Genomic DNA, 22,317 nt, shown 5'->3' with positions numbered 1-22,317 from the left:
TTTATTTCACGAACAACACATCAAGGTTTTATTATTGTAATTTAGAGTTTTACGTGATTTGAAAACGAGTATGCGCCTAAACACTCACCATTACGGTAAATGTGGGGCATTTTGTCAACCAATCAGCACACGTTTACGTTAATCTGCAAGTCGCGTCAGCCAATTAGCGCCCTTGCCATAAACAGCTGGGCCAGTGAGGACATTTACAGTCGCCATAAAACCGAAGAAGAAGAAGAAGGAGGAGGTCATTTACCGGAAAAGTGGAGAAGTTTGTATTAGCTTAAGCAAGCTTCTAAATCAGATGGCATTGCAGCAACGCACCAGACAGCACACGTCAGCAGGTTTATATTCCAGTGTCTGTCGGTGAGTTTTTACTAAATCTAAATCAAAACTAGCTGCTCGCCACACCTTATACACAACATTAGGAAGTGCTGTTGTTTATTGGCAGGTCAGACCTGACAGCTACTCGTCTTCTGTTGAGTTGTTTATTTAACCTTTAAACCAGTTTAAGTATCAAGAGATGGTCTTAAATAAAAAAAATACTTAATAAAGTTTTATTTAAACCTTAATACATTGTCTAAAACGGCCTGGAAGATGTCTTCAGGCTGTGTGCTGCAGCTTTCAGGGTTGGGTCCAGTTGCTTGTTTCCTGGATGTTGTCAAAAACATTTCAATGTTGTTTTTCCAAAGCTGCTTAGAAGAGGGAACATGTAGTTTAAATAAAGTTAAGTTGATTGTTTCTTTTAAAATAATTTGTCACGAATCACAGATGCCAGATCCTTGAAAAGCCCAATAAATAATCTAAATGTGATCAACGCCGCTGTGTTTTTTCCACTATTCTGCTATGTTTTTTTTTCTATTACTACTAAATGATATCACTAAGATGCTGCTTTCACGAGCGTAGATGTTTGAGCGTGAAGATCAAGTGTGTTCAACCTGAGCTTTCATACACTGTGCAGACTTTGTCCCCACTTTATGGACACACCCTTCTCTATTGTAGTACAAACAGCAGCAGTTAATCTCTTCCAATTGTGGTGTCTGCCATGTTGTGTTGATTGATTATGTCTATTCTAGAATGAAGGAGCTGGATTTGCAAACAAACATGGCCTCCAAGGAGCTCCAGTGGGCCACAAGCGGGACAAGTTTGTCCTCCAACTATGTTCCACCGAATCTGGAGAACAAGCTCCTCGCACAGACGCCCTCTCTCTTGAGTTTCGCGCCGCAGACATCTTCGTGCATGTCCTTGAATCCTTCCAGCCTGACATCCACTACCTCCAACCTCCTCCTGTCATCCTCACTCTCCTCGCCCCTCATCAGCACTCAAAACAAGCTTCTCAACTCACCCAATCTGATGCCGACTAACTCTGTGCTTTCCACCTCCGTGGCCCACAGTGCTCTCCTCACTAGCTTTTCCCAGCTGCCTTCTTTGGTCTCTCTGGGAGAAGGAAAACAGAGGAGAGATGATGATGGCGGGGATAAAACATCTGACGATCATCTGTCCTCTTTTGAAGAAACAAGTGTGGTAAATGAACATTCTTTTGACTTCTCTCTTTTATGTTCCTTTTTATAACTGAGTGTTTGGCTTCAGCATTATTCAGATGAAGATGATCAAATGTTGCCTGAAGAAGATGAGCAGGTAGATGAGGAGAGTGCATCTTCAGCCATGGAGGTGCAAGTCCCAGAACTTGACCGTCAAGAGAACCAGGAAGAGCAACCTGTGGTCATCAGACACGAGGAATTTCCCGGGGTGTCTCGAGGGAAGCAACAGATTGAAGAGGAGATGAAAAATAAAAAGGTAAAGCAGAAATATCAAACGTGGCCATCTTCAAATGATCACCATCGCCTGTTTTTGAAGTGTCTTTCGTATTCTGTCTCTCAGTATCTCCTGCTGAATGTCGTGTGTTGCTCCCTGGTCAATAAGTGTGCCCCCCCGGGTCAGAAGGACTGGGACTCAGAGAACAGCGTGTGGACCAGAATCACAAACCTGGTCAAGGATATATCTGTGTTTGACCCCCAGTTTGTTCTCAAGGTAGAGAAAAAACACACAAAACACATTTTCAAGTCAGTGAAGCCATTACATTTTTGACAGAATTTTTGTTTTAAATAAATACTCCAATGAAAGCCTAGCCACTTGTCCACCATGCAGCCAATACTTTAATTACATATATTCATTTTAAACAAAACACATCATTGATATAGACTGGATTCGCGCTGTATTTTTACCCGGAGTGTACCCGGAGAAAACATAATAAAAAATCAAAAAATATATCTTTATTTTTTTATTTAATTAAATTTATGGGAATTGTTTTTACTGCTGTTTTTGTCTCTCTCTCTACTGCCCCCCCACCCAAGTTTCTATCCTTCCTATTCTTGTTTGTGTTTCCTCTTGCTCCAGTCCGGCCGCTCCAAATTCGCATAACAAAAACATCAAATAACAGCAAATAAAATTTCATCGTACAGGGAAGTTGTAGCTTACATATTTCCTGACACAGAGAAAATCTGTTTAGCATGTAAGGGCATTTAGATCAACAATACTATTTGCCCCAATGGCTGGACGGGACACACACAAAAAAAAAAAATATATATATATATATATAGATAAATAAATAAATAAAAAAAACTTAAATTATATTAGGAAAGCAGGAAGTGAACAAATGTTACTGATTGTAAAAGTACCAGATGGAGGGGTAGGATTTAATAAGCTTTGCTTCTTCCTACTCCTTTTGGACATGTGGAACTGTGAACTGATTATGGGATGCACTCAATTGTAATCTGATGCATGTTCAAATGAAATTAAACCATTACCCTTTTCTGTGCATTATAACACAAGAAACTGAGTTAATGTGAGCTAGCTAACAAAGCATTGGGATACACCTATTTCGATTATGAAGCCCTCTAACAATGTTGCATGGTTTGATGTACATGCTGTGATCATGCATGAACACGTACAATGATGATAACATGTAACAGTATTTTGATGATTTAGCACACTACCGGAACTTCTTTTCTTGGCGTATTGATACGCATACTTCGGTTTACACATTGCACTGCAAATTCTTGCTAAAGTTTAAAAACATAACTCTTGTAGTAGCGTCTTTATTTACCAGATGTTGGATATGTTTTTGAAAGTGTATTATTGTGTGCTTCGTCCCTGTAGGTGGCGCTGTACACAAGACAAGAGTTGAACATCCGCATCACCGCCAACTTTCTGCTGGCTCTGGCTGCCAATCATCCCGCCACCAAGTGTCACGTCCGCCGCTACTTCTGTGCCGCCATCCAGTTGCCGTCTGATTGGCTGGAGGTGGTGCGGATCTACAGCATGGTAAATCACCTCCGTGCCGGTTGCAACCCATCATTGCCAGCACCCCCTTCTGTTCCGGCTGACCTCTTGACTCCATGTTTGCAGTGCTTCAGCCGCTCCCTGCCTATGTGTCTGAAGAAGGCCATGGCTGACAAGTTCAAGCAGTTCAGCGAGTATCAGCTGGCCAAGTATAACACTCGCAAACATCGCTGCAAGCACAACCGTAACAAATGCGTAAAGGTACACAAACTGTACTTTCTTTACCTTTTTATGACCGTTATTGTGTGTGCTCCTTCTTTCATTCATTCATTTTCTACCACTTTTTCTCACGAGGGTTACGGGGGTGCTGGAACCTATCACAGCTGTCTTTGGGCAAGAGGCGGGGTACACCCTGGACTGGTGGCCAGCCAATCACAGGGCACATATAGACAAACAACCATTCACACTCACATTCATACCTATGGACAATTTGGAGTGGCCAATTAACCTAGCATGTTTTTGGAATGTGGGAAAAACCGGAGTACCCGGAGAAAACCCACGCATGCACGGGGAGAACATGCAAACTCCACACAGAGATGGCCGAGGGTGGAATTGAACCCTGGTCTCCTAGCTGCGCGCTAACCACTAGACCACCATGCCGCCCCGCTGTGTTTCAGTTATCACGAGTTACATCTCCTACCAGGTATTGTTTTTATTGTCATATACAGTGGTACCTTGGCATAAGAGTGTCCCAATTCTAAAATTTTAGTTGTGAGCTGCTATTTACGGGCTGTCGACCGTGGCTGAAGTCTAGCTGTAAATAAGCATTAGCTGTGCTAGCTTTAGCATCACATTAGCTATGGAAAGATTTTCAACATCTAAGTGAAACATACGTACATTATAGCGATCTGATTTTCATTCATTCATTCATTTTTCACCATTTATCCTCACTTGTCTATATGTGCCCTGTGATTGGCTGGCGACCATTCTAGGGTGTACCCCGCCTCTCGCCCGAAGACAGCTGGGATAGACTCCAGCACACCCACGACCCTCGTGAGGATAAGCGGTAGAAAATGAATGAATGATTTTGGTTGTTTTGTTGTGATTTCATTCATTTTCGAGGCGGGGTACACCCTGGACTGGTTAGTCGCTAATTAGGAGTTAGCGACTAAAATAGTCGATAAAGACATGCCCAAGTGGAGAATCGAACACAGGTCTTCCCGATTTCCTGACTGTTTTGGCCAACATGCCAACCACTCACACAACTTTTTTCTATATGTGATTAATTCCAAGTTAACTATTGACAACATGATTAATCACAGAGATTTCCTTGACTTATTGCAGATAAACATATTTCTATATGTGATTAATTCAAGTTGACTCAGGACAAAAAAATGCCATTAATTGCCATTAAATATTTGAATCAATTGCCTCTGATATTTTTAGCGCCCACCTGTTATTAAACGAATTATGAATTAAACCTTGATCATCAACAATGATTAATTTCTTTATTTTATAAATGATCTTCTGCAGAAACCAACCGAGGAGGACATGAAAACGTGGGCCAACCTGCTCAGGTCCGATGCAGTTGCTCTCCAAAAATATGTGAGTGAAACGATTCATTTCATAAGCAGATTCTATCAAAGTTTAGGAGGACTTGAAGGGGCCGTGCTGCTTGGAGACACAATGTAAATATGTGACCCTTGTGCACGTGTGCAGCTGCTGCTGGAGGAGAAGAAGGTGGTGGACAAGAAGCAAAGTGAGTTCAACATGAAGAAGATGATCAAGTTGCTTCACATCAAAGAGCCAGCTGAGCACGTTATGGCCGTGCTGGGACGGAAGTACGACACTCAAGCACTCACCATCTCATGATGCCCACAGAAATGCCGTAGTGCAAACCAGGTACAGTGTTCAAGTGACTTCACACGTGTGGGGGCGGGGTCTTTTTCACAGGTATCCATCCGACCTCAAGACATTTAACCGCAGCGGGCTGACAGGGGTTTGGGAGCATGAGAGAGCAGGCCAAAGGATGAAGCTCAAAGAGGCGGAGACATGGGAACGCCTGCTCAGTCTGGAAGGCAACAAGGCCGCCACGTGGGAGAAACTCATTGGTATGCTTTTTTTTAACGTCCCTTTTAATAAATCACTTTGAATGTTGTTGTTTGATACTAACATTACTTCAACATTTGCCAAAATAATTTGGATTACATTTGTTGTTGAGCTTTAGAATGTTCAGTGGGAATTCAACGTTCACATGGAAAAACACATTTCTATCGGTTAAATGGTAATGGTAATGGTTTTATTTCATTTGAACATGCATCAGATTACAATTGAGTGCATCCCATAATCAGTTCACAGTTCCATATGTCCAAAAGGAGTAGGAAGAAGCAAAGCTTATTAAATCCTACCCCTCCATCTGGTACTTTTACAATCACTGTTACATTTGTTCACTTCCTGCTTTCCTAATATAGTTTGTTTGTTTTTTATATGAGCATCCAATGCCATAATGGGTACCATAGTAAGTGTCAATATAGTGATATATATAGCACATCATGACTGGTTCAAGACTCTTCATCCTTGTATTTAGCAAACATCAACTGCTTGTATTGTTTCTTGAATTGGCTCATCGTTGTGCATTGTTTGAGGTCCTTACTCAATCCATTCCATAGTTTGATTCCACATACTGAAATGCTATGGCGAGCATAACGTAGTCATAGCATAGAAGTGTTTCAAATGTACTTCTTCCCTGAGATCATATTTCTCCTCTCTTGTAGAGAAGTATTGGATGACATTTTTAGCTAATTGGTTATTTTTAGCCTTATGCATTATTTTAGCTGTTTGAAGATGAACTATATCAGCAAGTTGAAGTATTTGTGATTTTAGAAATAAGGAGTTAGTATGTTCTCTGTAGGCGGCATTATGAATTATCCTTACTGACCTTTTTTGCAGTACATTTAGCCAGTGAAGATTGCTTTTATAGTTATTAGCCCATATTTCCACACAATAAGTAAGATATGGTAGAACCAGAGAGCAATAAAGAGTGTGGAATGATTTCTGATTGAGAACAAATTTTGCTTTGTTCAATACTGAAATATTTCTGGCCACCTTATGTTGTATATTTGTAATATGAGGTTTCAAGCTCATATTTTCATCTATTGTGATCCCCAGAAATGTATTTTTGTTCACCCTTTCAATGTCTACACCGTCTATTTGTATTTGCTGGTACGTGTCCTTTCTGCTGTTACCAAACAGCATGATTTTGGTTTTACTTTCAATCTATTATCATCAAACCATCTATTTTGTGTGACCATTTCTTCTCTCACTTCTGTCTTTGTCTTGATGAAGGATCCTATTACAATTCAGAGGACTGTTATTCTAAAGTCTCCCTTTTTGCCGCATTAAAGTATAATATAAGTGCCTGTCTTCTGTACAGATGCTAAGTCTCTTCCCTTCATGGCCATGCTGAGGAACCTTAGGAACATGATCAGTCAAGGCATAAGTGAGACACATCACCGGAAGGTCCTGGGCAGGCTCAACGATAAGGTCAGATATTCATTTTTTTGACATTTGAGCTCACATGTTCATCCTTCTGATAAAATGTAGTCGATATAAAAAGATGTTTGGTTGTTTGTTTTTGCTGTGCGAACAGAAAGCAGTCCTTCAGAGCCGACAGTTTCCCTTCAGGTTCCTGTCTGCCTACAAAGTCATCATGGAGCTTCGCCGTATGGGTGAGATTAGGCTTGTTACGATAACAAATTTTGCTGGATGATAATTGTTCCACAAATTATTGCCGACAATTAATATTATTTTCAACATTATTTTGACAGCATTTTTTTTCATCAATGTAATAATATTTCTCTAATAATGAATAACATAAATAGCATTGTAATTGGAATGTAAATAGCTCTTAAATAAAAACTAAATAAATAAATAAATAAATAAATAAAATCACTTCTCTAGGTGAGATGCTAAACCCACAGTATGTGGTCTTACAGCGTTGCCGAAAAATTCCTCCAACATCGAGATCCTGAAGGAGATCGTCAAGAAGCTCCCCAAGAGCCCACGCTTCCGCCAACTAGACTGGGAGTCGGCCGGCAGGAAACGGTTGAGGGTGGCGCTCGGAGTGCCGTTTGTCTGCCGGCTGTACCGCATGAAGAAGGCTCAACTCCTCAAGGCAAAGTATGACAACATTTAGTATTTTTCATGAGTTTTTCACATCAACTACAAGATTGAAGACGACAATCCCGAGGAAATAGCGTGTGAATGCAGAGGAATGCTTTTTCTGGGCTGAAATAACAACAAAAATTTAACTGAGCGCTTTAAGGTTGCGTCATAGCTTTGAACACTAGAAGTGATTAGTGCCATTTATTACTGACTTGAATGAGATGTCTTCAGCGGGAAAAAAACGGCCTATAATTGAACAAAAATAGAATTTTTTAGATCCACTGTAATATCATTTACAAGCTGGTAGTATTGTTGGCGCCTCATTGTGTGGAACAACTGTTATTAGCAATCAATATGGTGCGCGTCTTGTTGTGTTGTTAATATTATACACTGCGTGAGGACAACTGTTTATAATGTATTTTTAGCACAAACATACTTGTTTGCTAATGCATGGAAACAGGAAGTTGAACTACGCCATCAGTAGTTTTTGCTAACTAGCACAGTTATGCTGTGCAAAAAAAACTAAAGGTAGTTTTATAGTTTTACATGCAGAAAACAGTTTTGAAATACATATGAATGAATTGAATGAAAGGTTTTACCTTTTATGGAAGATGTTTGGCAAACACGGCGATGTGGCAGCAAGATCAACAAGGGCACCACCTTTGTGTTTTGTTATTTTATTTTTATTTTTTTTATTTAATAGTGTTTTTCACATTTATCAAAATGCTGGCAATGTAATCACGTGTCACATAAATGAATGCCTTTAAGGGCTTCTTCCGTTAACTTTAGCAGCATTTCAAATTGCTTTTGGCATGTAAAATTATCATTTTAAAACTATATTATAATGCGCAGACCTCACAGCTAGGGGACCAGGGTTCAATTCCATCCTCGGCCATTTCTGTGTGGAGTTTGCATGTTCTCCCCGTGCATGCGTGGGTTCTCCATGTACTCCGGTTTCCTCCCACATTCCAAAAACATGCTAGGTTAATTAGCGACTCCAAATTGTCCATAGGTATGAATGTGAGTGTGAATGGTTGTTTGTCTATTTGTGCCCTGTGATTGGCTGGCCACCAGTCCAGGGTGTGCCCCAAAGACAGCTGGGATAGGCTCCAGCACCCTTGTGACCCTCGTGAGGAAAAGCGGTAGTGAATGAATGAATGAATGAATGAAAACTATATTAGTTTATTATATATATTAGACTTACATACATTTTTGTAATTGGAAAAATGTGTTTGATTAAAGGAGGTTTTGCTTATAATCAAACCTTTTGGAACTGCTTAATGATGCTTACTGAAGTTCCAGAAGATCCACTGTGTATTGTATCGGTAACATTGTGCACTTTTTGAGTTTTGAGTGTTCATGCCTTCCATGAGCACTGAATTAGTCTAACCACAGGAAGTAAAGCATAAGAAATGAATATATGATCATGTCTACAGTAATATAAAATTGTGTGTGCAGTCAAAGGAAGTACACTGTTGCTCTGTTGGACCGTTACCGTGGAGCTCTGGAGGGGGCTATACAGACCTCGTGCCGCTACAACATTCCCCCCCTGCCGGGACGCACAGTCATCTTGATTAACGCAAACATGAGTTCCAAACGGTCCTGGAACCAAAAAGTGGACTTCTGCCTCCCGCCTGCCTCCGACGAAGAAGACGACGATGAGCAGGACGACGAGGAGGAAGGTGAAGGGAAAAAGAAGAAGAGAAAACCTAAAGAGGACAAGCTGTGCCCTTCGGTATGATACTTTTATTTTCCTGCCTCCATTCCTCCCCGGTCCTTTGCTGATGTCTCCTGGTTCTTCCTGGCTTGATTCAGATGATGGAGGTGGCTGTCTTGCTCGCTCTGATGATTGCCAGCAGTTGCGAAGACGTGGACATCATCTTAATGAATTGGAGTTATTGCACCCTGGTCCGGCTCACGTCTGATGTGCTGTTGGAAAATGTCAGCCATGTGATGCAGCAAATCAAGGTAGCAAGCTCAGCCGAGACACTGGATAGATACCTCATTAATCTCCAAGAGAAATGGTAATGGTTTAATTTCATTTGAACATGCATCAGATTACAATTGAGTGCATCCCATAATCAGTTCACAGTTCCACATGTCCAAAAAGGAGTAGGAAGAAGCAAAACTTATTAAATCCTACCCCTCCATCTGGTACTTTTACAATCAGTAACATTTGTTCACTTCCTGCTTTCCTAATATAATTTAAGTTTTTTTTATTATTATTTTTTATTTATTATATATATATATATATATATATATAGAGAGAGAGAGAGAGAGAGAGAGAGACAAAAACAGCAGCAACAACAATTCCCATAAATTTAATGAAATTAAAAAAAATTACAATCAGTAACTGTTACATTTGTTCACTTCCTGCTTTCCATAATACAGTTTAAGGTTTTTTTTGTTTTTGTTTTTTTAATAATGAAATGTGCTAGCTGTCACTTACTTGCTGTCCTCACACAGACGCTGAGAAACGAGACAAGCGAAAACCTTGAATTCATTCATTACTTCCCCAAGTTCATCAAGAAAAACAAGGTTTGTTCTTTGGAAAATCCCTAATATTTCCTGTCAAATTAGACGATACTGTAGATGATAATGGTGTAATGATGTGTCCACTAAGGATCGACCGATACATCGGCCGGCTGATATATCGGGCCGATATTTGCATTTTTTTTCCTTGTATCGGCTGATACGCGTGTGGGATTGCCGATATATTTTCCGCCGCATGATTTACAGTCAGGCATCCCAGAGGACCCCGCAACACACGTAGTGGCGGTACCCCGCCCTCACTGTTGAATCACATCGAGGGCGCGATTTCACAAGTAATAGAGTTAGCTTGCTTTTAACACTTTACTAAGCCCATCACATTTCACTGGGTGATCGCTAGGCATAACAGTTTAAGTCACAGTGGGACAACAAGAAAGCCCAAAAACAGCGTGTCACGCTGCATCACGCTGCGTCACGCTGCGGAGGAGTAGTCATCACATCGATGCTAGATAAATTTAAACTACGACAGAAAAGTTTTGCACATGGTTGAATATATATTCCTTTTAAAGTTGATATTGCCGTTTAAATGTGTGTTTAAGAAAGCTGAATCCTACTGTGTTCAGTGTTTACATTTCAATAAATATTTGTTTAAACATGAGACCTGTGATATTTGTTATCATGGTCATTTTTTCATGTAAATTGAGGGATCAAAAGCAGTATCGGCCACAAATATCAGCCCAAGCAAAATCGTCCATCGACTAAGGGTGATGGAAAAAAATCGGCATCGGCCGCCCAAAAAAAACATATCGGTCGATCCCTAGTGTCCACTAAAGGACAGTTCCACCGCCAGTTTGAGTTTTACATGTCTACATGGACCCACCATACCTGTTAATGTATGCTCCAACTATGGTACCTCAGGTGGACAACATCATCTCTCTGACTGAGAGCTGGCTCTGCAGTGATGTGGAGTGGGCCATCAAAAACCACAGGAAGGAAACCAGCAACAAAGGCCTCTTCATTGACATCAACTTGTCCAGACAGTAAGATGTTACTAACTAAAAAGCTTCAACAATCCATACTTGTTGCAATCATTCCTTTTTTCTCCAGGGACGACGACTCAGCCGCCCTTGACAGGAACCATGTGAAGCTGTTCGGCTTCAGTGAACAAATGCTGAGGTAGAAGATCAGCCCAAATATCCTCTGATGGCATTTCAGTCAGTATGATGACATTTGTGTATGTGGTTTTTGATCAGGTTTGTGGCTGAGCGAGGGTCCTCCAGGCTGCTGGACCACCTGGAGCATTTGGATAAAATATACAAGGTCCCACCACCAGAGGGAGCCAAAGGTCCTGAAACAACAGACAGCGTCATGTCAATCCCAACCACCCCGAAGTTAAGGTAACCCAGGGGTCTCAAACTCAATTTACCTGGGGGCCACTGGAGCTAGGGTCTGGGCAAGGCTGGGGCGCATCAGGTTTTCCCCCCAAAAAAACAACGCATTCATTAAAAACAGAAAAATATACAAACTTTTTCAGTGAAAAATAAATAAACAAATCAAGACTAAAGAAAATCTATCAAGCAGTAATAAATAAATATAATAATAATAATAATAATAATAAAACGGCAAATAATAAAAACTTAAGAAACCACATATAGTTGGTGGGTAGACAAATTATTTTTTTCAGATTAAAATGAACAAAGCATTATTAGAGCCCTGTAGACATGACAAAACACGACTATATTCACATTTATACTCTTTTTATTTACAACATATTGCGCAACTGCAGGGTCTTGAGACACATGCTAACTCGCAAACTAGAGAGCTAGCGACCTAAATGGTAGCCTTCAAGTTATTCCCTTTAAACTTAAATAGCCAAAAACTTACCACTTCCACATGGATAGGGAGGATAACTATTAACAGTTATTTAACCTTTAACATGAACATTAATCAAATGTAATAATTTTTTCTGGGTACATGATACCATACAGCATCCATATCAAACTTGTGCGGGCCGCACTAACATTAAACTTTCATATCAAGACGGGGGCCTCAAACTAGTTTTTGAGACCACTGCGGTAACCTTTTGCTGAAGAGCTCTGGGTTATGTTGTAATTTTAGGTAATCATCTTCTTCATCTGTCCACAGGTGGCGAGGCATGCGCGTCTTCATCTCATCCACCTTCCGAGACATGCATGCCGAGCGTGACATCTTGGTACGCAGCGTCTTCCCAGAGCTGCGGCGCCGTGCTGCACAACATTGCCTCCATCTGCAGGAAGTGGAATTGCGCTGGGGTGTCACGGAGGAGGAGACGGGCCGGGCCTCCGAGCTCTGCCTGGCAGAAGTGTGTCGCAGTCAGATGCTGGTGGGGATCCTGGGTGAGAGGTACGGCTTTGTGCCGCCCAGACCTGCTCTACCAGATCTTCCGCAGTACAGATGGGTAAGATAAGAAATACCGCCCTCTTGTGGTTAAACTTCCTCTTGTGTTAGCTTTCTGGTATCATGTCTTATGTTAACGGATCGGTTTTGACCCATGTATTAAATCAGCTATAAAATACACTAAAAACAATAAGTTACCATCAAATTTGCTTCTCATGTCTTGGTTACCTTCTTAGGCTTCCTCATCCATGAAAATGTTGGTTTTAATACTTTTGGTGTGGGCATGGAGGCCTTTTTTTGTCTCCATTTCAATTTCCAAAAATGGTAAAATGAACCTCAAAAGAATCCTATTAATAAATTGAAGGTTCTTTTGTTACCTGGCTATTACTGAGGGATATAGAACATATCTCTTAAATCAATTAGTTTTATTTATTTTCTCATTTTAGTATTAATCACTAAAGAAACATCTATGGTGTTCGTGTCAATTTTGACCCATATATATTAATGTCGGGGCGGCACGGCAGTCTAGTGGTTAGCGCGCAGACCTCACAGCTAGGAGACCAGGGTTCAATTTCACCCTCGGCCATCTCTGTGTGGAGTTTGCATGTTCTCCCCGTGCATGCGTGGGTTTTCTCCGGGTACTCCGGTTTCCTCCCACATTCCAAAAACATGCTAGGTTAATTCATTCATTCATTTTCTACCGCTTTTTCCTCACGAGGGTCGCGGGGGTGCTGGAGCCTATCCCAGCTGTCTTCGGGCGAGAGGTGCTAGGTTAATTGGCGACTCCAAATTGTCCATAGGTATGAATGTGAGTGTGAATGGTTGTTTGTCTACATGTGCCCTGTGATTGGCTGGCCACCAGTCCAGGGTGTACCCTGCCTCTCGCCCGAAGACAGCTGGGATAGGCTCCAGCACCCCCGCGACCCTCGTGAGGAAAAGCGGTAGAAAATGAATGAATGAATGATATATTAATGTCAAGAAAAGGTAGAAAAAGTTCTTGTTTTCAGCAACAGAACTTTAGTATAAAGTGAAATGAAAAAGCAGAACAGGTCCAGATCTTGGTTCACTGTACTTCTTGCCATTCTTTCCATGATCCAAATTGTAAATGTGAAATCATCCATCAGTCAAATGAGTGAATTCCCCTCACATGTCTGGACATTGTTTTTCTGCTGGTATACTGGAAAATTGGTCAAAATGAGAATCCCCTGAAGCTTACATGATGAGAAGAGGAGCTGGTTGTCATTGTGTTGGCTAATTGTACACTTATGATTTCAGTTGTGGCTCAAAATATTGCTTTATAGTCATATTATTATAACCGGGTCAAAACCGACCCTAACAATACAGTGGTCATAATTTCAACCAGACCATTTTAAAATGTAGTAAAAAATATTTTTTGGTTTTCTTTTGTTGAAATAGAGTTTCCTGACAAAGTCAAAAAGCCTTGATGCAAAAAACAAATGTTATGTGATTCTTTTTATGCATTAAAATGTAAAACGGGTCGGTGCCGACCCTAACACAAGAGGGGAGGGTTAAAGATGTAAACCTCACATTGTTCAATGTGCACAGCTGCTGGGGGCTCCTGAAGGCCTGTCGGTCACAGAGATGGAGATGCGTCAGTTTCAGGCTCTCGACAGCGACACAGCAAAGAAACGAATGTTCTGCTACTTCAGGGATCCAGATGCCATAAAGTATGTGCCCATCGTTTTATTTTCATACATCGTGATCTTTATCAACTTAGTATTTAAGGCGGGAGTTCTTCTGTGGTTTCTTAGAACGGTGCCCATGGCTTGGAGGTCCCACTTTTCCCCCGAGTCGAAGGAGTCGGAGTCCAAACTGGCTTCTCTGAAGCAATGGATCCAGGACGTGGGGGTGAAGGTCACTAACAAGTGAGTTAGTTTTTTTTTTTTTTTTTTGCAAGATAACTCCATAGATCCAAGATATACTTTATCGACAAAAGTATTGGGACTACACCCAACATGAGGAAATAAGTTAGTTGTTGGTTTCCCTTTCTTGGCAGCTAAAACAGCTTCCACTCTTTTGGGAAGACTTTCTACGATATTTTGGAGTGAGCTTTCCATCGCTCACTGATTCATTACTTTTGTCCATATATTGTACTTTTTTTGTAATTTTGCCCATCACCCACAAGAGACATGAACACATACAGCAGACTGAATGTGTTCTTTTTTCACGTTTGTCCCACTTTCAGATTATTATTATTATTATTATTATTATTAAGGGGGCGAAAAAATCCAAACCTACATGGGCCTTGTGTGGGGGAAAAAAATGACAACTGAAAATACATTAGGAACACAGTCTGACTTATGCACTGTATTACCAACACAAGACACACGCCATATTGTACGCTAACGGAAAATGTTAAACCGATGAAAAATGAGGGCATAAATTGTCAACATTAAAACAAAAATAAATAAAACCAACCACGGACAATTCTAATTGAGTTCGCACTGTACTAGTACCGTATTTTCCGGACTATAAGTCGCACTTTTTGTTCATAGGTTGGCTGTTCCTGTGACTTATACTCCAGAGCGACTTATAAATGATAAGTGTTTATGTTCCATAAACACTGGACACCTTTTGTGTTCATGTTTATTTTTGGTGTAGCTGAATAAGCATTGTGTTAGCATATCTTACACCTATTCAGCCTGTTCTTTATTATTTTATTAATGTTATAACTTGCCTTCCAAGAGGACGTAATGTCTGTTTTGGTCAAGTAGTTTGTAAAATAAATTACCCGCAAAAAATGTGACTTATACTTATTTACTTATACATACTTATGTATGTTTTTTTTTTTCTACCTAATTATGCATTTCTGGTCTTGTGCGACTTATACTCCGGAGCGACTTATAAATGAGAAAAACTGTTCATGTTACATAAACACTAGACACCTTTAAATTAAATTACCCGCAAAAAAATGCAACTTATACTCCAGTGCGACTTATGTATGGGGGTGTTTTCTACCTAATTATGCATTTCTGGCCTTGTGTGACATACTCTAGAGCCACTTATAAATGACACTGGACACCTTTTTTGTTCATGTTTATTTTTTGTGTAGCTAACTATTGTGTTAGCATACCTATTCAGCCTGTTCTCTATTCTTTTATTGTTAGAACTTGCCTTCCAAGAGGACGTAATGTCTGTTTTGGTCAAGTAGTTTGGAAAATAAATTACTTAAACTCCTAATTTTGCATTTTTGGCCTTGTACGACTTATACTCCGGAGCGACTTATAGTCCAGAAAATACGGTATTTTAGAATGTGCTTTGGGCAGATATGAAACATTAACAAACTTGCATTGCACATGTGTCACTCTGCCAGTTACCAGTGTGAGTGGGGTGGTGTTGTGGAGGGGAAGCCTTATTTGAAGAACCTGGAGGACTTTGCCAAAACAGTGCAGGAGGATCTCTGGGCAGCTCTTGTGAAGCATTTTGTTGACGTGAGTGGTTCTCCCTTGTCAAAGTAACAAATCCAGCCTGAGACTCCAAACCAGCGTTTTTTTGTTTTTTTTTCCGCCTGTTATCAGGAGGACAAAGACTCCGATGAAGAATCTGAGGTGTTAGAGCAGGAAGTCCACCAGGGGGCCCTGCAGAGGCAGTTCCTCAGCAGGGCCAAGTTGTTGTCGGCTGCTGTGGAGATGGTGGAGCAGGTCCAGGCCAAAGGAGGGCTGATGGTGGTGGCGGGAGCCCCTGGACAGGGCAAAACGATCTTCATGGTGAATTGCTTTATCTTCACAGACCCAAAATTTGACGAATGAGTCAGTGGACAACGTTGCTTCTGTTCTCTCCATGCAGGCTGCTCTAGCAGAGGCCCTCAAAACTGGAGCTAAATCCAAGAAAAACATGACGTGTGATGTCATCTCCTATTCTGCAGCCGCCAGTCCGTCACCCTGCTGCGTGGACAACCTCCTGAGGTGTCTCCTCCGCTGGTTGAAGATGCTGAATGTGGATGAATCACCTTTATCTCTTTCTTACAAGTGTGTTATAAATTGCACATCATCTTGTCTCTGCACTCACAGTAATGTTAGTTGACAATTTTTCTTGCAATCTCAGGGAATTGCTGTTGGAATTTCACGCTACTCTGAAGAACATGAAGAGGAGCAGACCTCTTGTGCTGCTTGTGGATGGCGTGGATCATCTCAGCTTTGATTGGATACCGCAACACCTTTCGCAGGTCAGTCACCTTGATTTCAGCATTGAATCTGTATGAGAAGTTGCACAATGAAGATGTAAAATGTTGTCATTTTACCTTTGGCAGGGTGTTTGTTTGGTCCTTAGTGCCACTTCCAACTCGGCTCTGTTACAAGCTGTGACCAAAAAGATGTCCACTTTACTCTTCAGCCTGACACAGCTCACCATGATGGAGCGAAAGGAAATAGTCCAGAAAGGACTGGAGGCCTTCGGGAAGAAACTCAGTGACTCTGCCTTCAACAACCAGGTTCCTTGTGCTTATTTGCTTAACCCATCGTTGGGGTTGGGTATCGTTTACATATCAGATATGGGTGCCTTTAAAAAAAAAAAAAAAAAAAAAAAAAAAAAAAATTATAAAAAAGGAAAAATGCCAATATTAATTATTATATTTACAATAAGATCATATTTACTAATTGTCATAATTATCACAGCATAACCATCAGCAATACACAAGTCTGCTGATGAGGATACACTAGTATAACAACATTGTTTGCTTACTCCAACATGCATTCATTCATTTTCTACCGCTTATCCTCACGAGGGTCGCGGCGGGGGGTGCTGGAGCCTATCCCAGCTGTCTTCAGGCGAGAGGCCGGTGGCCAGCCAATCACACGGCACATATAGACAAACAACCATTCACACTCACATTCATACCTATGGACAATTTGGAGTCACCAATTAACCTAGCATGTTTTTGGAATGTGGGAGGAAACCGGAGTACCCGGAGAAAACCCACGCATGCACGGGGAGAACATGCAAACTCCACACAGAGATGGCCGAGGGTGGAATTGAACTCGGGGTCTTGTGGTGTATTAATTCAGCAAAATGAAGTTACTTACATATCACTTGCACAATATGACGTTGAAGCAGATGTTGCACGTCAGCATCTTTGGAGGTGAAGTACAAGCAAACCTCAGTGTTTCACCTGGAGCGTTTTAGCTGATGCTCACCGTCATCTGTGCAGGTGAAAAATTAATGTCAAGCATAACACTAGGCTTGTCATGACAATAAGTACAAATAGTGTGATAATTTTTCTGGCCTTGATATATTAAATGTGCATGCGTGTTAGATTTCCTCCTGTCTCTCTACTAAACAAACCATCGTGACAAGAAGGAACGTTTGTGTGGTAGAATGTCATCACAAACACCAACCCAAGGAGAGTGAATGGAAGCTAGCTGAGTTAGCTTAGTTTAGCAAAACTTGGCACTCTGACTTTGATACGATGTACTCATTATTATTATGCCATATATAATCTTTACATTAATGAAAAAATCATCTCAAAATAATGTTGACAATATCATTTATCTGCAATAATTTGTATGCCAATTATCGTCCAGCAAAATCCATGGTGACAGACCTACATAGGCAGCGCCCCGCCTCTCGCCCGAAGACAGCTGGGATAGGCTCCAGCACCCCCGCGACCCTTGTGAGGAAAAAGCGGTAGAAAATGAATGAATGAATGAATGAATGGTTGTTGGGATCAGCCATTCCAGTTAAATATATCATATAGGCTGGGATAGGCTCCAGGACCCCCACCCCCCCGGCGACCCTATAGGGTTCTCACTATAGTGAGGATAAGCGGTAGAAAATGAATGAATGAATATAACAAACCAACACAGTGATAAGATGAGAAGTGGCATGAAGTTTATCAAATTTACAGAAAGTGTGCAATATTTATTTAAACAAAAATAGGCAGGTGAATAAATTTGGGCACCCCAACAAAAAAATGATATTAATATTTAGATAAACACTTCCTAGAGCTTCCAATGAGTTTCTAGATTCTGGTTGATCTGTTCATCATCTCTGTATGATGTCTTCTCACATGTCCTTAGCTTCCTTCAGCATAACCCCCCTTGTATGCTTGCTATGTGTGCAGCTGCAGACGCTGATAATGAAGAAAGGTGCAGAGAGTCCTCTCTACCTGCACATGGCCTGTGAAGACCTGAGGAACTTTGCCTCCTTTGACAAGGTTAAATGCTATCCTGTCTTCCTCTCTAATTCATATCTGTCAAGTGCCTGAACTAGAAATTCACACGGTAGCCTCCGAGTTATTTCCTTTAAACTTAAAAAGCCAAAAACTTACCACTTCCACGCGGATAGGGAGGATAACTATTAACAGTTATTTAACCTTTAACATGAACATTAATCAAACGTAATAATTTTTTCTGGGTACATGATACCATACAGCATCCATATCAAACTTGTGGGGGCCGCACTAACATTGAACAGGTGCCTGAACTAGAAATTCACATAGAATTTGAGTATCCCCCAATGTCATGCCAATACACCCCCTGGTGGCTATGAAAAACATCATCTTTGTGTCTCAGCTTAAGGAGAGCCTGCAGGAATTGCCTCAGTCTTTAAACCAGTTGGTCCAGTACAGCCTGGAGAGACTCTGCTCGCACTACAGGGACATACAGGGACTCCGCTGGGCTCTGGCTGCGCTAACAGTTAGCGCGTCCGGTATGATGAGATTGTGCTAGGCTGGATTATGATTCCATGTATTTCCAATCTAAACTGCTAAAGATGTGTCCTTCTCCTCTTGCTTCAGGCCTGAGAGAGCGAGACTTATACTCCCTACTGTGCGTATGCAATGACCTATGCTCGCTCAAAGGACCAATCACATGGCAGGAGGTGCTGCGTCTCTGCAGGAGGCCCAAAGCACGCGTTCCCATGGCCACCTTTACCCGCATTGTGCAGAGTTTACGAAGGTGAATATTTCCCCGCCCATTGAGATGCTTGACAGGAAGCGGAATGTAGACAATTTTATTGACCCGCCAGACATGACTGTTCCACTCCAGTCTTATCTGATATCAAAAACGTGTTTTTGATATCAGATACAACTTACCTTTTATACATTTTAAGATTTTTTTGTTTGTTACTACCCCAACCTTCCATAAGTGTGTCAAAAATGACCCGGTCAGGTTGTTTTCTTGAAATATATTTGTAATGATTTTTTTTTTATCATTTCATATTCCAAGTATTCCTCAGAAAACATGTTTTTGATATCATGCCATTTACATTTTTAACTTACCTTTTATACATTTTAAGATTTTTTTTGTTTTTGTGTTACTACCCCAACCTTCCATAAATGGGTCAAAAATGACCCAGTCAGGTGGTTTTCTTGAAATATCTTTGTAATTACATTTTTTTTATCATTTCATATTCCAGGTATTCCTCAAAAAACATGTTTTTCATATCATGCCATTCACATTTTTAACTTACCTTTTATACATTTTAAGATTTTTTTGTTTTTATGTTACTACCCCAACCTTCCATAAGTGGGTCAAAAATGACCCGGTCAGGTTGTTTTATTGAAATATCTTTAATGAAATTTTTTTAGCATTTCATATTCCAGGTATTCCTCAAAAAACATGTTTTTGATATCATGCCATTCACATTTTAACTTACCTTTTTATACATTTTAAAAATTTTTTGTTTCTCGGTCAGGTTGTTTTCTTGAAATATCTTTTGTAATGAAAATTTTGTATCATTTCATATTCCAGGTATTCCTCAAAATACATGTTTTTGATATCATGCCATTCACATTTTTAACTTACCTTTTATACATTTTAAGAAATTTTTGTTTGTATGTTACTACCCCAACCTTCCATAAGTGGGTCAAAAATGACCCGGTCAGGTTGTTTTCTTGAAATATCTTTGTAATGAAATTTTTTTAGCATTTCATATTCCAGGTATTCCTCAAAAAACATGTTTTGATATCATACCATTCACATTTTTAACTTGCCTTTTATACATTTTAAGAATTTTTTGTTTTTGTGTTACTACCCCAACCTTCCATAAGTGGGTCAAAAATGACCCGGTCAGGTTGTTTTCTTGAAATATCTTTGTAATGAAATTTTTTTATCAGAGAAATCAGTTAAAAACTCTTAATAGGGGCCATGGTACAGTAGTAGGTGCTTACGGGATGTAAAATACTGTGTGATGCTTTCAAATGTTTGATAATAAACTTCAGGTTTTGGGTATACCGGTAAAGTTGAGTGAAAGATGGCCGCAACTCCTCCTCCCCTGCCAGATTCTCCGGGGATGTGGAAGTTATTGGGTGGGAGGAGACATGAAGTAAAACCTAACTGGATCATCTTTCGCAGCCTCATGAGTCCGTCCAACTGCCGCAACACTGATGACTTGCTGGCTTCGTCCAACCTCCACGTGAGGCAAGCCTTCAAGGATTTTCTTCTGCCAACAGAAGACGCCACAAGAAGAGCTCACCTTGTGTTAGCAGGTAATGTAAATCCAATTCATCTGCCCCCGCCCAAACTCGCCACTGTGAAGAACTTGTTACTTTGGCCCAGTTTTACTCTTCCCATGCATCCTCCTGCAGGTCACCTATGGGTGCTGGCCGACGTTCAGGGTACTGATACTTTTCTTCACTGTGAGGTTGACGCCATCCAGCAACTGTCTACTAGTCTGGTTGGTCATCATCTACATCAGTATAACTAGATAAAGTACATTATTTTTTTTACTTTTTACAGTAAGGGAAAAAGGGAAAAAACAAGCTATAAGCTATGGGATAATTTTTTGGGAAATGTTTTTGGCCAGTTTGAGATATGGCTTTTTCTTCTCTGAAGTCGCCGCTTCACCGTTGATCACTATTGATCCTAGGTTATGGGGGCCACTTTCATATTTTATATTTTCTGATACAATGTGTTACTTTTTTCCCCACTGCTCTTTTTTCCATTTCAATTACATGTAATGTAATTTTTTTTTATACAACTTTATTATGGGGCTGCACAGCGGTCGAGTGGTTAGCGCACAGACCTCACAGCTAGGAGACCCGAGTTCAATTCCACCCTCGGCCATCTCTGTGTGGAGTTTGCATGTTCTCCCCGTGCATGCGTGGGTTTTCTCCGGGTACTCCGGTTTCCTCCCACATTCCAAAAACATGCTAGGTTAATTAGCCACTCCAAATTGTCCATAGGTATGAATGTGAGTGTGAATGGTTGTTTGTGTATATGTGCCCTGTGATTGGCTGGCGACTAGTCCAGGGTGTACCCCGCCTCTCGCCCATAGACAGCTGGGATACGCTCCAGCATCCCCGCGACCCTCGTGAGGAAAAAGCGGTAGAAAATGAATGAATGAACTTTATTATGGGGCTGCACGGCGGTCGAGTGGTTAGCGCGCAGACCTCACAACTAGGAGACACGAGTTCAATTCCACCCTCGGCCATCTCTGTGTGGAGTTTGCATGTTCTCCCTGTGCATGCGTGGGTTTTCTCCGGGTACTCCGGTTTCCTCCCACATTCCAAAAAAAACATGCTCGGTTAATTAGCGACTCCAAATTGTCCATAGGTATGAATGTGAGTGTGAATTGTTGTTTGTCTATATGTGCCCTGTGATTGGCTGGCCACCAGTCCAGGGTGTACCTGACAGCTGGGATAGGCTCCAGCACCCCCGTGACTCTTGTGAGGAAAAGCGGTAGAAAATGAATGAATGAACTTCTATTATATTTTTCATAATATTTAGCCTTCTATCATGCATGTCATTGGTAACTCAAATATTAGAGCCTGCAAGTGTAATGGTGGCGTACAACGCTACAATAATACCTCTTTTATAAAGGCAGCATATTTTATCTTCATGGTTCATGTTCCTGCGATGATGATGATGATGTTTGATCGTATCCATGATTAGATACAAAGTGACCAACAGGAGGCACTCCGCTCACTACTCTCCAGCTATTACTTCCTGTACGCTAACGTGCGCCACAACCTGCTGCACCACCTGTTGGACACCTACAACATGCTCGGTGAGCCGTCAGTGTTCAATTGTTTTCATGAACTGAATTCAA

General features: G+C 40.9%; 1 protein-coding gene across 2 annotated transcripts in view; it reads left to right on the top strand.

The window, feature by feature from the left end:
- Positions 1 to 209: 209 nt before the first annotated feature.
- The window catches only part of tep1 (telomerase-associated protein 1), a 44,459-nt gene continuing 22,351 nt past the window's right edge, over positions 210 to 22,317 (top strand). Inside the window, exons 1-33 of one of the 2 annotated variants that reach the window (XM_078794780.1) lie at positions 210 to 363; positions 1,074 to 1,521; positions 1,588 to 1,794; positions 1,879 to 2,028; positions 3,157 to 3,321; positions 3,406 to 3,540; positions 4,813 to 4,884; positions 4,999 to 5,120; positions 5,233 to 5,390; positions 6,713 to 6,822; positions 6,929 to 7,007; positions 7,275 to 7,458; positions 8,902 to 9,178; positions 9,259 to 9,411; positions 9,910 to 9,981; positions 10,852 to 10,973; positions 11,041 to 11,109; positions 11,187 to 11,330; positions 12,079 to 12,145; positions 12,206 to 12,370; positions 13,876 to 13,997; positions 14,082 to 14,195; positions 15,644 to 15,761; positions 15,849 to 16,037; positions 16,117 to 16,298; positions 16,375 to 16,495; positions 16,580 to 16,759; positions 18,389 to 18,481; positions 18,840 to 18,975; positions 19,064 to 19,223; positions 20,622 to 20,755; positions 20,855 to 20,943; positions 22,161 to 22,275. In XM_078794780.1, the coding sequence (XP_078650906.1) occupies positions 302 to 363; positions 1,074 to 1,521; positions 1,588 to 1,794; positions 1,879 to 2,028; positions 3,157 to 3,321; positions 3,406 to 3,540; positions 4,813 to 4,884; positions 4,999 to 5,120; positions 5,233 to 5,390; positions 6,713 to 6,822; positions 6,929 to 7,007; positions 7,275 to 7,458; positions 8,902 to 9,178; positions 9,259 to 9,411; positions 9,910 to 9,981; positions 10,852 to 10,973; positions 11,041 to 11,109; positions 11,187 to 11,330; positions 12,079 to 12,145; positions 12,206 to 12,370; positions 13,876 to 13,997; positions 14,082 to 14,195; positions 15,644 to 15,761; positions 15,849 to 16,037; positions 16,117 to 16,298; positions 16,375 to 16,495; positions 16,580 to 16,759; positions 18,389 to 18,481; positions 18,840 to 18,975; positions 19,064 to 19,223; positions 20,622 to 20,755; positions 20,855 to 20,943; positions 22,161 to 22,275 (4,714 nt within the window). In that variant the 5' untranslated portion in view covers positions 210 to 301. Of the gene's footprint in view, positions 364 to 1,073; positions 1,522 to 1,587; positions 1,795 to 1,878; positions 2,029 to 3,156; positions 3,322 to 3,405; positions 3,541 to 4,812; positions 4,885 to 4,998; positions 5,121 to 5,232; positions 5,391 to 6,712; positions 6,823 to 6,928; positions 7,008 to 7,274; positions 7,459 to 8,901; positions 9,179 to 9,258; positions 9,412 to 9,909; positions 9,982 to 10,851; positions 10,974 to 11,040; positions 11,110 to 11,186; positions 11,331 to 12,078; positions 12,371 to 13,875; positions 13,998 to 14,081; positions 14,196 to 15,643; positions 15,762 to 15,848; positions 16,038 to 16,116; positions 16,299 to 16,374; positions 16,496 to 16,579; positions 16,760 to 18,388; positions 18,482 to 18,839; positions 18,976 to 19,063; positions 19,224 to 20,621; positions 20,756 to 20,854; positions 20,944 to 22,160; positions 22,276 to 22,317 lie in introns of both variants that reach the window. The other variant, XM_058072998.2, reaches the window with a different exon arrangement.

Source organism: Doryrhamphus excisus, linkage group LG11 (genome assembly GCF_037039965.1).
Source record: "Doryrhamphus excisus strain RoL-2023G ecotype Guam linkage group LG11, RoL_Dexc_Guam_v1.1, whole genome shotgun sequence".
NCBI classification, from domain to species: domain Eukaryota; kingdom Metazoa; phylum Chordata; class Actinopteri; order Syngnathiformes; family Syngnathidae; genus Doryrhamphus; species Doryrhamphus excisus.
This window is presented reverse-complemented; position numbering and strand designations above follow the sequence as displayed.